The 15,520-nt window shown below is 42.4% G+C and overlaps 1 protein-coding gene across 1 annotated transcript in view; it reads left to right on the forward strand.

Moving 5' to 3' along the window:
• The window catches only part of LOC111146667 (adenylate cyclase 8), a 222,267-nt gene that overhangs the window by 98,582 nt on the left and 108,165 nt on the right, over positions 1 to 15,520 (forward strand). The window contains exon 5 of the mRNA XM_022502313.1: positions 4,540 to 4,667. Coding sequence (XP_022358021.1) covers positions 4,540 to 4,667 — 128 coding nt within the window. The remainder of the gene's footprint in view (positions 1 to 4,539; positions 4,668 to 15,520) is intronic.

A 15,520-nucleotide genomic window follows, 5' to 3' on the forward strand; every position in this document is an offset into this window, starting at 1 on the left:
AAATGTTCTTGCAAATTGACAGAACTTGGCAGATCAGACAGGTCTTTCATGTGTATATATTTTTATACACACACACACACACACACACACACACACACACACATACATGCACACACCATTTGTGTTGAGCTCAAAGGTTTTCAAAGAGGCTGCCAGCCTCACCTTTGTTTATAAGAAAAATGGACCCTGGGCACAGACACATTCACCCCATTATGTGTGTCTCCTCCAGAAAGATGATAAGCCATTTTACCATTTGTGGACACCATTTGTGTCCAAAACACATTTCTGTCAGGAGAGCTACCGTTCTGGACTCTGTCATCATGTCTTCAGTTTCCTGGAGAAAGAGCGTGGAGTTCGGCAAAGGTAGACAGACATGGGTGCGAGTTCCAGCTCTGTCTCTTACTTGCTTTGTGACCTTCGCTTACTTAGGCTGTCTGTGAAACGGCACGTGACTCGAAGTGTGCTCATGAAGACTCGCCAAGCTAAATGGAATGTAGTTAACACATCTCCTGGCACATAGTAGATGCTCAATAAATATTACTTATTTTCCCTACTTAAGTTTTTCCAAAATGCTCTTATATCTATTTTCATGGAAAATCACTGGTTAAGAGTTGATGAATATCACATGCAGCCCATAACACTTTTTTTAAGTTTTTATTTAAATTCCAGTTAGTTAACATACAGTGTGATATTAATTTCAGGTATACAATACAGTGATTCGGCAACTCCATACATCACCCAGTGCTCATCCCAAGTGCACTCCTTAATCCCCATCACCTATTTCAGCACTATCCCCACCCTCCTCCCCCACTCTGGTAACCATCAGTTTCTTCTCTACAATCAAGAGTCTGTGTCTTCGTTTCTCTCCTCTCTCTTTTTCCCCTTTGCTTATTTGTTTTGCTTCTTAAATTCCACATGAATGAAGTAATATGGTATTTGTCTTTCTCTGACTGACTTATTTTGCTTAGAATTACACTCTCTAGTTCCATCCATGTTGTGCAAGTCGCAAGATTTCATTCTTTTTTATGGCTGAGTAATATTCCTGTGTGTGTGTGTGTGTGTGTGTGTGTGTGTGTGTGTGTGACACCTCTTCTTTATCCATTCAACAGTTATCAAAAGAAAAGCCTTCTGCAAAACAGAGGAAAAATCAACAAAACCATAAGATAGCCTACAGAATGGAAGAAGATATTTATAAATGACATATCTGATAAAGGGTTAGTATCCAAAATATATAAAGGACTTATAAAACTCAACACTCAAAAAAATAAATAATCCAATTAAAAAATGGGCAGAAGATGTGAATAGGCGTTATTCCAAAGGAGACATGCAGACGGCCAACAGACACATGAAAAGATGGTCAACATCACTCAGCATCAGGGAAACGCAAATCAAAACCACAACGAGATATCATCTCACACTTGTATGAATGGCTAAAATCAACAACACAAGTAACAACAGATGGTGGTGAGCATGTGGAGAAAGGGGAAACCTCATGCACTGCTGGTAGGAATGCAGACTGGCACAGCCACTCTAGAAAACAGTATGGAGTTTCCTCAAAAAGTTAAAAATAGAATTACCCCAAAATCCAGCAAAAACACTAATTCAAAAGGATACATGTATCCCAATGTTTATAGCGGCATTATTTACAACAGCCAAATTATGGAAACAGCCTAAGTATCCATCAACTGATGAGTGGATAAAGAAGATTTTGTGTGTGTGTGTGTGTGTATGTGTGTGTGTATAACTGAGCCACTAAAAAGAATAAAATCTTGCCTTTTATCATTAGTTTTAGCCAGCTTATCTGTAGCACAGGAAATTTTTCACATTATTTCCTATCTCTCATATGAAAATCTTCATATATAAAGACAGGTGTAAATCCTACCTGTCCTCCCTGATCAGGGCTATTATGACAAGACTCAAAAGAAGAAAGATCACTGAACATTGGGATGGCTGTTTCCAGGTGTTTGTGGTCATGGCTACCATTGCTAACTGATGGTCATGCTTACTTTATTATGTATTAAGAACACGGTGGGTTACTTTGACACATTTCCTAGATGGGCAATTGAAACTCACATCTCAGTGATGTCAGTGATTCAGCCAAGCTCAAACAGCTGGTAAATGTGACCAGAATCCAGATGTTGGATTCTTAGACTAAAGCATTTCCTCTCTACCCTTCCCCTCCCCCCTCCCCAGTGCCAGCCCTCAGCGCTCCAGACTACCATTAGCTTGAGTCACTCAGAACAGTTTCTGCCCCCAAAGAGTGTGGTTGACTGAATGCACCTACTGAGTCTCTCAGCCTCAGTGTTCTCAGCAAAATCTCAATCTGACTTATTTTATCCGTGGTTCTCAAATGCTCTTTCATAATCAAATATCAGGAAGTTCAATTTGTGGCCATGAGATAAAATATACACATACTTATCTGTAATATACTGAGTTTTTATGATAATTTTATTTAGTTCCAAAAATGTTCTTTTAAGAATGTCTTTTTTACTTTTTAGGTGTTAAAAATGCTCTTTCTTAAAAAAAAAAAAATGCCCTTTCTTTCATAAAGTCATGGGGATAGTGGATGGCACTTGGCGTTTTTTTGTTGGTTTGTTGATGGATTTTTCATACTTCTCTTTGGCAAAATACAAAATTGAACTTTATAGCAGCCCCTTGGGCCTTCTTGTTTTGCTTTGTTTTTATAACTGTCCCATACATGCCACAGATCTGGAAAATGCCAGGAACTGTAGGCCAAGTACTCTCTGGCTCTGTTCCAGCCATATACTAGGGGTCTTAGGAGACACAGCTGAAGGTCTGGAGCCTCCCTTTTAATCAGAGCCCCCATCAGAAGGTCTCTTGCAAAATTAGCTGCAACAAAGCAGCCAAAAGACAGGAACCACAAGCTCCCAAAAATAACCTTGGGACAGCTGTGCATGCCATCAGAGTTCTGAAGACTGCATCTGAGCCCTTTTGGGAAGGTTGGCAACATCCTGCCAATCTGAGCCCGGCGGGAAGGCACTTGTGCCAGTTCTCTTTCTCTTTTCTCTGCCTGATATTTGTGTTTTGTATTGTGAGAATGATTTCATTCATTTGTTACCCAAACACAATGACTGAATCCCCTGATCCGATCAGGAAACCATCATGGTGCTATATAGGTTGGCAGGACAAGGTGTCCACTGTGCTGCTTGTGTCTCTGTGCATACCTCCTCTCCTCCGTCCTTGGATCCTGCTCCCCCAAGGAGAACCTTGCACTCACAAACCCCGTAAGCTTTTAGGACTTCAGATCTGGGATGCATCTCAGAGGTCATTCCGTTCCACCCATGTAACCAAGGAAGCCAAAAGAGAAAGTCATCTGCCCACGATCACAGACAAATGTGAGAAAACTGGGTCAAGAGCCCCACTCCTCATCATAGAGACAGGCGACACTGATGTAGTACCCTGTCTGCTGGACCCCATATTAAGCCTCCATACACCTCATCTTACCATCCTCACAGTCAAAGATGAAGTCCCGTTCTTTTACCATTTTACCAATGAGGCAACAGAGGTTCAGAAGTTAAGTTAGCTGTAGGGATGTAGGATTTAATCCAGTGCAGTGTGACTCTTTAGCCAGTGCTCTTAGCCCCTACGTTATGCTGCCTGAAGGTCTCTTTCCTTGAAAACCTGCATAATCCAACCTCTTCCCACCCAGCGTGAAAATGCAATCTTTTCCCTGGTGCTTGTTGTTCTTTGAGACTCAGTAAGAATCGTGTCCTCAAGACTGCGAATCTGTCAAACATCTGTGCCATCCTCCATACCTATGAGGTACTGAAGGTACTACCCTTACCTTAACAAGGATAAAAATTGTACCTCCTTGATAGGCTTGTTGTGACGGTTAACACTGTTTAATATAGGGTGCATCAGAGGGGTTATTATTAAAAATTTCGTGTCAGGGACAATGCTTGATTTAATCATAGTTCCCTATTGACATTTTTTTCAATGAATAAACATATGAACTCACACATGAATAAAATGATATGTGAGACAGAGTCAGACCCTCTTCTTAAGGTGTCAGTACGCTAGCTGGGAAAAGGCCTAAAACAGAGTTGAAATAGTAGGCATCCCTGGGTGATTTGTACTTTTAATTGCTTATTCTTGAGCTAAGACTGCTAAAAACTATTAATTCAGAGATCTGTCCTGTGAAAAAAAGACACTGATGAGCAGGATTCACAGGGGAACACTGAACGTGTGTTTTAAATGCCCACTCTTGGCCAGGCCTGCCCACCCGATGGGTGTTCATCAGAAGGCTAGTAGGTGGCAGAGCTGGGATACAGCCCTGTATTTGTTGAGCTCAAACTCCAGTGTTTTTCTGTGACTCCATTCTACCTCTGAGCCCTTCAAACTCTTATTTAGGGTACCCGCCAATCTCTTAGGAAGATGACGGAAGTGTATTTCAAAGGTAGGTGTTCCCCCACGCCCAGGGTGAAGACGCCTGACCCCACTGCCTGCCTTCCCAAGCCTTTCAGAAGCACTTACCAGTCTGCTGACTCAGTCCTGTCCTCTCCGCCCTGTTCCTTCCAGGAGCATCACTGCCTTCGCATTAAAATCCTGGGGGACTGTTACTACTGTGTTTCAGGGCTTCCTGAGCCCCGCCAGGACCACGCCCACTGCTGCGTTGAAATGGGCCTCAGCATGATCAAAACCATCAGGTAATCTGGCTTCTCCTCCATAACACCCATGCCTTCAATGTGCATGAAGACACACTGCCCCATCTGTCCTTTGAGGTGGATGATGTGTTTGTTGTTTGACTTATGGCACAAAAACTGCATGCCCATTAACTCTCCTGTATGAACCAATGAACCTGCCAGCTTCATTACATTCCTGGTATACCTTCCTTTGTCCAGTATATTTGTATTACCAGTGTCCTTGTGGGGACAGCAAGGACCAAGCTGACTGTGGTGATTGCCTTCAGGGAGTGCAGTGCAGTGAGAGAAAACTCAGTAAGGTACAGTAAGTGCTAAGACGAATCCAACCCAGGATGTGCAGAGGGAGATAGAGGAAGAACAGATCATTTGGGCCAGGGTGCTGGAGAAGGCTCTCCAGAGTAGAGCTGTCTCAGCTGTTTTCTAAAAGGTGAGCAAACCATAGATCCTGGGGGAGTGGAGAGTGTGGCTGGACATGTGGGGGGTCAGATTGTGCTACAGTGACAGCTGGTAGAGCCTGGAGAGGAAAGAGTGGTGACAGGTGGATTGCAGGCTGGGAGCAGGCTGGGCTCACAGGCCTTCTCAGCCATGATAAGGGTTGTGTTTTAGCCTGAGGCCAACAGGAAATCATCATAGGGCCACCACCAGGGTTGGTTTCATGAGTGTGTGACAAGTGCCTTTGGCTTTGGTCAGTGTATCCAGCAAATAGAAGCTTAATCATGAGGTCAAGGATTTTGGAATTAGACTGCTTGTAGCTTTAGGACAGAAGCTCAGTGGCGTCAGCGCTCCCCTTGAGGATCCAGATAGGAAGCTCCGAATCAAGCCTCCAGGCACTGCAGCCTTCCCTGACCACAGCAAAAACAGTAAAGAGGGTACATGGGCAGAAATCTTCTCTGTGGCTTATGCCTTCATCTTATAAGGGAAGAATACTGACATTAAGAGGCCGGAAAAATCTTCCAAGGAACTCAACCTTGGTTGTGTGGTCTAATAGGTATGTTTGTGATCCTTGGCTATGTCAGTCTGGTTTAAAGACCAGCAGGAGAGCAACTTGTACACCCCACACACAGCCTCCACTGAAGGCTTAGATCACCTGATGGCTGGTGATCCTGGAGTGGGCAGGAGGGATGTAAGCTATTGCAGCCATGACCAACACAGTGTGCCTGACTCCTTCAACTTGCTGACAGATCCCCGACTTCATTCGAGTTTGGGGCAGAGGTCTGTTGACATCAGGAAAGACTGTGTAGTCCCCTAATTAAGAAAAGGATGGAAGCTCTTTCCCTAAATATGATTTTGTTTCATTGATGTGATACTGGTCATTTCAAGATTTAGCTAGATATCACGTTCCTGGTGGGTAGACATGCTACCCTGGCAGACCCTCAGGCTCTCACCTGTGGAACCAACACATCACCAGCATCCAGTCAAGATGGCATTGTGCTTTGCTATGGGGAATATGGTGAAAACCCCACCATCACTATCCCTGAGACCAAGTAGAGAGGTGGAGAAAGAGATAGGACATGCCCCCTTTCTGACAGAAATGCAGAAGTTCTCACTTCTAAGAATTGTGGAGAAAGGAACCCACAAATTCCAACCCAGAGTTCCTTCTAGGTATATGGAAAAGACTGAAGACACTTCTTAGCTGTTAATTTGGGCACTTGTGAGTCTTGCCCTGAAAACTGGGATGAATTGTAATATGTTAACTAGCTTCAAGGGAGACAATGGGCCTGACACCCAGAAGGCTTGCTGTCTTATTTACATTCTCTAGCTAATTAGATGTGTGAACTTTATTTTACCAGGCAATTGGTATGTAGATCAACAATAACAAAAAAATCTGCTGAGCTCTACCAAGTGTTAGATGCTGCCATACTAGTCCCTGGAAGTACAGTGATAAACAGGTCACAGAGCGTCTTTCTCTTGCCCATGAGTGTCCATTAGGAAGATGACTTGGATTTGCTGTCTGTGAAATGATGAAATTGGGCCAGCTCTGAAGTATCTGCCAGTTCTGAAAGTCTGTGATTTTTGATCAACCACATCAAAATCAAGTAGCAAAACTCGTCACAGGTTTTCTTTTTAATATTTTTATTTTTATGGTGATATAATTGACAAAAATTATGTATTTAAAGTGCAGTATGATGATTCGATATATGGATACATTGTAGAAAAATTATATTGTCAATTAATACATCCATTACCTCAAGTAGCAATCTTTTTCTCTTTTTTTGGCGAGAGCATTTAAGATCTACTCTTCTGGCAAATTTCAAGCACAGCATTATTAACTATAATCACCATTTTATACATCAGATCTCAGAACTTACTTATAATGAAAAGTTTGTACCCTTCGACCCATATCACCTCATTTCATTTCCCCCATTCCCCTTAACCCTGGCAACCACCCTTCTACTTTGTTTCTATGAATGTGACTTTTTGGTTTTCGGTTTTGGGTTTTCTTAGATTTCACATACACAGTATTTGTCTTTCTTTGTCTGGCTTCTGTCATTTAGCATAACACACTCCAGGATCATCTTTGTTGAAGCAAATGGTGGGATTTCCTTATTTTTTAAAGCTAATTAATATTCCAGTGTGTGTGTGTGTGTGTGTGTGTGTGTGTATACAAGGATTTCCTTCTTTATTAAAGCTGGTTAATATTCTATTATATATGTATATATATATATGTGTGTGTGTGTGTGTGTGTGTGTGTGTGTGTGTGTGTGTATACAGACACCACATCTTCTTTATCCATTCATCCACAGACTTTCCATAGGAGTTTGTATCTTGAGCTTAGAAGAAATGCTGCAGAGATGATACTGCAGAAGAAAAGAACAATGATTATCAAAATGCTTAAGATGCTTAGGACATTATCATTTATCTCTCCGGAGGGGACCTTATTCCTCCTGACCATTTTGTCTAATTAAAGGGCTCCTGTCTCAAGTTCTAGAGTAGGTCAGTGAGAGGTGAGACGTGGTTAGGTTGAAATGACTCAAGGACTTTCTCTCATCCGTTGCTTAAGGGCGGCTTTTATTCTCTTAGAATAAGACAGTTCAGTAGGATATTTTTTAACTGCATGAATCAGAGTCTATTAATACTCAAACACTCCTTAATTATAACGTAGGTGACTGGAGGTCCAGCATTAATTCTTCCAGTTAACAACAAAACACGATGCAGAGGAATACATAAGAACTCTGGAGCAAGGCAACTTCAGTTACAGTGGGCTCAGACTCTAGAGCTTCCACCCTTAGTTAAGCATTGCAGCCTGCGGAAGGATTGGCAAAGAGTATTTCTACCTGAATGCGTGCAGAAGAGAATCCCATTCACATAACTTTATCACAGTCTTAACCATCACTTACACAAGACGTGATTTTCTTCTTCAGGCCCAAAGACACTTGTTCCAACTGGGAAACTTAAGAGAAACCATGAAGTCTGGAACCATACATAACATGACACTATGTGTGTTGTCACATAATGAAAATAAGCCATTTCTTGACTGGTATGCCCAGACTTGATGGCTGTCCTGAATATTTGTCATCAGAGATGGGTCCCTATTTGAGGCCTTATCCCCACCTTGTCAGGGTCTCTCCTTGTTCTTTTTTTTTTTTTGGCATTTCCTCAAAGAGTTAGGGTCCTCCACTGGTGCCCAGAGTGAAGACTGACAGTGAGGGGCTGGTGTTTTGTTGGTGAGATGGCATCTGGATTTGGGGTCTCTAGATCTAGATCTCAGGAGCTCCAGTGGTTTCTTCATTGGGTGGGATTTACAAATTTGGCACAAATATAAAGTCAGCACTCAAAATGACCCTGTGCCTCAGTCACAAATGAGTCTGAACATTAGATGGAGGTCCTCCTGCAATCATAGGCAGGTGAGGACAGGTGCCAAGCTGACCCCGAGGTCACCTGCCACTGCTTAGAGCACCAGCAAGATTCACAAGTGAGCAAGAGTCAAGGCAGACAGAAGAATAAGCATGACAGAAGTAGTTTTCCCTGCATTTTGTCTTCAGAGGTATCTCTACAGTAGTCTTTTTGACTGAGAAACAGAGTGGTTTTCCTGGAAACAAAGGCATAAAGAATATGCCATCCTCGCTATTAAGAACAGCAGAAGCTGTGTGTGTGTATAAATGCGTATGCATGTGTGTATGTATATAAATGTGGTAATTATGTCTATGTGTGTATGTGGCGTGTGTATGCACAGATGTGTGGAACGTGGCCGCGAGTGCATGAGTGTGTGTGTGTGTGTGCAAGCGTGTGTGCTTACCCATGTGTGGGCATGTGTGTACATATGTGTATATTTGTGCAAACGTGTGTATATTAACCATTTCAAGCAGGTCTTTGTGATCACAATTCTAAATTCAGACAGCGGGGTTAACGCACAGTTCAGTGATGACCTTGTGAGACAACTGTGGCTTTATCCCTTGGGCCATGGGGACCCACTAAAACTTAAAGTAGGGAGGCGTCATTTCCCAGCTGGGGCATGAAGAAGGTAATTGTGGACATAACTAACTCTCTCTCCAGTTGACTCTAGAGGAGAGGAGGCAGATGCTGAAGGAAGAGAGCTGGTTGGAAGATATTTTTGTAGCAATTCAGGGAAGAGAAGTCAGGCCCTGAATAGAGCAGGAGCTGTGGAGCAGAAGAGGGAGGGTGATAACATTCCCTCCAAGCCGAGAGCCTGGGATCCTCTTTAAGAAACAATACATGGACATTTAAATTAAAGAAAACATTTGTCAGTACGGTGATCTTATATATCAGTTGATGATGTTCTAAGAATTTTGGGCAGGATTCCATTTTATTGAAGAGATTGTTCATTGCTAGATCTTGCTGACATGCTGTGTGCCCTGAATGATGACTTCTGGGGAATGTGCAAAGGGTGTGTATGCAGGGAGCCCCTGGCCGGCAGTCAGCAGACCTCACCTGGTTTCTGCTTCTTCCTGTTCTTAGGTGTGTGGCTAGAGACGAGTGTGACATCATTTCTTCGAGACTATGTGGCCTCTTCTCTAAATGGGGATCATAAGATCCAAACTTCAGAGTACTTTTTTGAAAATTCAAATAGATGGCAGGTACCTGATGACCATACAAGTATTTAATAGAATCTCATACTTAGGGCTGAGTTTGGACACCGGGGTATTGGGCTCAGTTAAGTTATAGAAGCTTGTTCCTTTTTCATGGTTTCTACTTTATTCCAGTAAAATAATGATAACAGCTGGAGTTTACTGAACACCTACTATGCTACTCGCCAAGCACAGATCAAGGGTTTACGTGTATTAACTCATTAAGTCCTCACAGCAATTCTAAGAGGTAGGCAGGGGTGGTAAGCAAAATTTGGAACAGCCAGGTGTGGCCAAAGTACATACTAATCAGAATAGTCCAGGGCAGTCCATGTCAGCCGTTAGTGACAAGTACAGCTTTATGGGTTCATCCTGACTAACTGAAGCTCTGGAAGTTGGCCTCTCCTTTACCAAGGAGGAACCTGGAGCTTACAGAGTTTGTGTAATTGCGCAAGAGGACACAGCTAGTCAGTGGCAGAACAAGGAACACCCATCTGGAGCCGTCTGAATCCAAAGCCATTGGCCTCAACTGTCATGGTACCCTGCCTCTCAGCATCAGGTTTCTACGATTGCTTTTTTGCTTCTTATGGCCCGAAGTCTGCCATCAGTAGCCGAAGGGTCAACACACAGCTGAGAAGATTCTCCATACATCCCTGAAAAATTAGCAGAACCAATATTGAGAGTGACGGAAAGTCAGTAAACATCTGAGAGTAACAAGATAATAAGCTTTAAGTAAACCTCATAGTAAATCCATTCCATCACAAATACTTGATTTTATTTTTTTTAAAGATTTTGTTTATTTATTTGACAGACAGAGATCACAGGTAGGCAGAGAGGCAGGCAGAGAGAGAGAGAGGAAGGGAAGCAGGCTCCCTGTAGAGCAGAGAACCCCATGCAGGGCTCAATCCCAGGACCCTGGGATCATGACCTGAGGCGAAGGCAGAGGCTTTAACCCACTGAGCCACCCAGGTGCCCCCAAAATACTTGATTTTAGAAACACGATGTAAACTAGACGAATGGAAAAAAAAAGTGATTGAGTGTAACTTTATTTCTAATGTAGAATTTAATATCATCTCATACATGTCTGTTTGTAAAATTAAATTAATTAAAATCGGCTTAGATAATAGTTCCATTAAATAGATTGAGAAGTGGCTGCAGGTGGCTCCTCTTCACATGCCTTGGGTCTATTTTGGGGCGGTTTGAAAGCTGAGAGGAGTAAAGGTGAGCCGTTACAGGCAGGATCTTTATTAATGATCTCAAAAGGCGTCCTTGGTGAATCTTAATGAAAATTGCAGTGCCTGGTCTTTTCGGTGCAATTGTAAAAAAGTCATGGAATGACACCAGAATGCCAAGCAGTAACAGGCTGGTCCCCGATGGTTAACTGGAGCAAAGATCTCAATCCTTGTGGCCAGGTTGCCCTGCCAAGCAACCTAGCAACATAGCAGGACAAGGAATGAAACACAGGAGATTCTGCTGCCTTCATTTGAGGCAAGAATGCCCAAGCCCCCTCTTGGTGTCTCCTGCTCTTTCTCTCTCTCTCTCTCTCTTTTTGTACTTCTTTTCTGCTCTGTTTCTTCACTCCTCAATGTTTTCCCTCCCTCCCTTCCTCCCTCCCTCTTTCCCTCGCTTCCTCTCTCTCTTCCTTCTTCCCTTATTTCCTTCCTTCCTTCTTTCCTCCTTTTTCCCTCCCCCAGCAATCACTGTTTGTCTCAACCTGGCTCTGTAAGATCCCCCTTTCTTATGTTGTTCTGAAATGCCATTTACTATAAGATCCATAAAGTCCCCTCTCCCCTTAAAGGTACATCAGAGTGGTCCTCAGTCCATAGACAGGAATTTTTTTTTTTGCAAAATTATTTATAATGATGAAAATTGAATCTATCTAGTAATAATAGTTGAAAAAGCTATTTTTAAGTGAAACCTCACCCTGTGCCAGCCATTAGACTAAAGTTTCTGATTCACCTCAGCTAAACCCTGTGAGGATACTACTACTACTTATCCCACTCCAGAGAAGAAACCTGAAGCTTTGACAGGATAAGTAAATTCTGAGCAGTGACATACAGCTTGTAAGTGGCAGAGAAAGACCTTAAGCCAGTTCACTGTACTATCTAAATGTGCAAAGGCAAAAAAATATTTAGATAAAATTTTGGCATACTACAAAATAGGAGAATAGAAAACTCTGAAGTATCATGGTTTACATTAATATTCAATGGCACAAGAAGAGAGTTATGAGTTTAAAGAAGTATGCTTTATGGACCACACACACACACACACACACACACACACACACACATATCTGGGCAACCACAGTTTTTTTTTTTTTTTAATCTATTTTACCAAAAAAAGGAGAAGGGCATAAAGCTCTGTTACAGAAAATGGATGGGCAGATTGTTTCTCTCACTAGGTCCACACTATTTTGGAACAAGAATGCAACATTGTGTCTTTCCATTACTTTCCACGGAACACAGGAGTCTAATGCTAAAGGGAGTGCAGGCCTCCGCCAAGTAAGGGTCTACAGAGCCCTCAGCTTGGAGCCTGGCACAGTGAGGACCAATGCGGGCCATTACTTAATGACCTTGACTGGACGACTTAGCCTTTCTCTTGCTTATGCTTTCTTAGCTGTGCAGTGTAGTAAACCCTCCTCATGGAGCTCTATGAATATGGACACTGACTTCCTGACTTATGCATTTGGTTTACTGCTTATATCTGCAGAGGTCTTCAAGAGATGCTTATTGAATGAATGAACGAGTGAATGAACTCTAGTGGCATTGGATAGGTCTGAGGATGCAATGAGATCATGAACATAAAAGGCCTGACACAGAAGAAGTAATAGAATGTGTGCCTGAGTGGCTCAGTCGGTTAAGCATCTGCCTTCAGCTCAGGTCATGATCCCGGAGTCCTGGGATGGAGCCTTGCATTGGGCTCCCTGTCAGTGGAAGTCTGCTTCTCCCTCTGCTCCTGCCCCCTCTCATGCTCTCTCTGTGTCTCTCTCACTCTCTCTCATATAAATAAATAAAATCTTTAAAAAAAAAAAAAAGAAAAGGTAATAAACTCACCTGAATTCTCTTGGAGCCTCAATTCCCACATCTGTAAAATGGAAACTTATAACCCTTATGGTTACCTACATCTCAGAATCACTGTGGCCACCAAAAGGAAGGACTTTGTGAAACTGAACTTCTATGCTAGGATAAGACATGGTGGCTTTTGAACATTTTAAGAATTCTGATGCCTTTGGAATTAATTGGTAGAGACTGTCATGGGCCTATAGAGTGGAACCAAATCAGACCCCAGTGATCCATATACCTCTGAATATGGCTTTTTGGGATTAGGCTCACACATCTGTGGTGAAATTCTAGCTCTTTCACCTGTAGCTGTTTGACCTAAAGAAAGGAAATACTTGAGACTCCATTTCCTCATTTGGGAAAGGTGTAGGTGGTAATAATACTCAGGGTTATTTTAAAGATAAGGTATGACACAGTGATTGTAGATGATTCCATAACTAACTCTGTCCCCTCTCCTTTATTCCAGAATGTTCAAAGGCACTGTTTCTTCCAGGTAGCTGAGGATGACCCAAGTTTTTATTAAATTATAAATTGGTTTGTCCTTTTGGAGTCAATTTATGCCTAGGAACTGCCTACCTGGTATATGAAATGGGTTTTGTTGTAAATAGAGTGAATGCAGGCACAGTTTAAGCAGGAAAAGCTTGTGTGACCAATTTATAATTTTTTACCCAATTCAACATGTGTAGTTAAAATTTGTTATTACTAATAAAAATTAGTACTTTTTATTATTTTTGCATGATTGCATATACCAGGTTAAGTGCTTTGTATATATGAGTTTATAAAGCATCCTAACAGCTCTGCAAGGGACTCATTCTCTTTCCCATTTTACCTGAGAGAGTAGGACTTGGGGCCTCATGCACCCAGTCCAAGGGCCACCGTCAGCAAGTGGAGAAGCTTAACTTCACATCCTGGCCTGTTTCAATGCACACTCTGCCCTTTGGTGGTTTTGAGAGTGATTTGCATTGAGGAGCTGATATCATTCCCACTGGCAGAGGAGACGGAGGAATGAATATATGTGTTTGTTCTAGCTCCCACAAACAGCAAAGGATAGAGCCAACACTGGAACTCTGGTTTCTGCCCCCAAAGTGGAGGAGTTGGGTATCCTTCCTCCCACAGTACCAACTGCTCCAGTGCTGAAGCTGGTCTCTCTCCCTCTCTCTCTCTCTCTCTCTCTGTCTCTCTTTTTTTTAAGAGAGAAAGACAGCACAGGGTGTGTGTAGAGGGGGTTTGGGCAGAGGGAGAGGGGGAGAGAGCATCTTAAGGAGGCTCCACACTCAGGGGAGAGCCCCACATGGGGCTCAGTCTCACGACCCTGAGATCATGATCTGAGCTGAAATCAAGACTCAGATACTTAACCGACTGAACCACCCAGGTACCCCTGAAGTTGGTCTTTTTATTCATCCATTCATTCAACAGTAGAGAGAGTCTGATTAACAGATCAATGATGGCTACTAGATTATGCTTCCTTTCATTCCTCCAGAACCTTCTACAGATTGATTAATTGGCTAAAAAAGAACTGTTTGAAGCATTGAAATCAAAAGACAAATTCCCAGGGTTTTTATGTTTTACCATTACCAAGCACTCTCCTCTTTAATGGTTCTAATGGAAAAAAAAAAAATGACACCTTCAATTATTTTGCAGGTTGACTGTTGTGTTTTTAGTTCCCAGCTTGACACACAGCTGCAAAAACTAATAATAATTAAGGCATTCTCTACTTCAAAATTTTTTAGCTGGAACCCTGCCATGAGAAACAGATGAGAGCAAAGCTGCCTTATTTGAAGGGGGAAGATGCGGCAGGTTCAAAGATACCCCTGTGGTTTCCTGGGATTCTCAGAAGCATCCTGGGACAACATGGAGCCATAGATCAAGAAAGCCTTTGAGCCTTATCCATTAATTCAGTAAATACCTTTGAGCACTGGCTATACCTATGTGCTCAGCACTGTGCTATGGTCTGGGAAAGTGGAAATCAAAGATAGTAAGTACCCCTGCCTTCCAGAGGCTCAGAGTTTGTGGGGAGGAAAGAGAGGGTACAATTTAAGGATCTCTAGCCATATTCTCTTTATTTGTGGCTCATGAGGCACAGCAAAGCATCTCTGGGGCTCTGCCTTGGCAGAAATGAAGACTTGTAAGGCAGAGCAGAATTCCTTCATTTTAGCTTCAAGGACGCTCACAGGTCCTCCCCTCAAGAGCTGATCTTGAAACACATGGTGTGTGTTTGCAGTTCGGTGCAACCACTGGGTCATCTTTCCAAGGAGGAGCAATACCAGCAGATTATTCATTATTTTACACTGTTTATTCCTATCTTTCATTTAGGTCAAATTCCAGACATAACAAAAAGAAAGGTTTTAAAAAAAAAAAAAGTACAATAAGGAAATTTTGTCTTATTATGTGTTTGTCTTGTAGAAGAAAATTTTAAAAAATCTAAATGTCTTTTTATTAAGAGGTTCCAATGCATTCCCTGTATTGTGTTAATTACTTAATGGTAGGAGCACAATGTGCTGTTCAACAGTCCCTCACAATTACTTGGCAAAGCATTTTAACACCCATGACCTCCTTCGGGGCTCACCAAGTCCCCGTTAATGAAGCAATCTGCTAGAGTTTTATTTTATAGCTCTTGAAACTCGGGGTCAGACCAAGCCATTTGCCCAGAATCACATGCCATAGACAGTTCCTATGTTGCAATGAGGGTGAGGGGGTAAAGACTCATCAGCCCCACTTTGGTCCTAGAATCCCACTTACCAGCTATGTGACAAGTTTTATTTCCTTTTGCTTC

The sequence above is a fragment of the Enhydra lutris genome, unplaced genomic scaffold (assembly GCF_002288905.1).
Source record: "Enhydra lutris kenyoni isolate GAN:26980312 unplaced genomic scaffold, ASM228890v2 scaffoldscaffold14, whole genome shotgun sequence".
NCBI classification, from domain to species: Eukaryota; Metazoa; Chordata; class Mammalia; order Carnivora; family Mustelidae; genus Enhydra; species Enhydra lutris.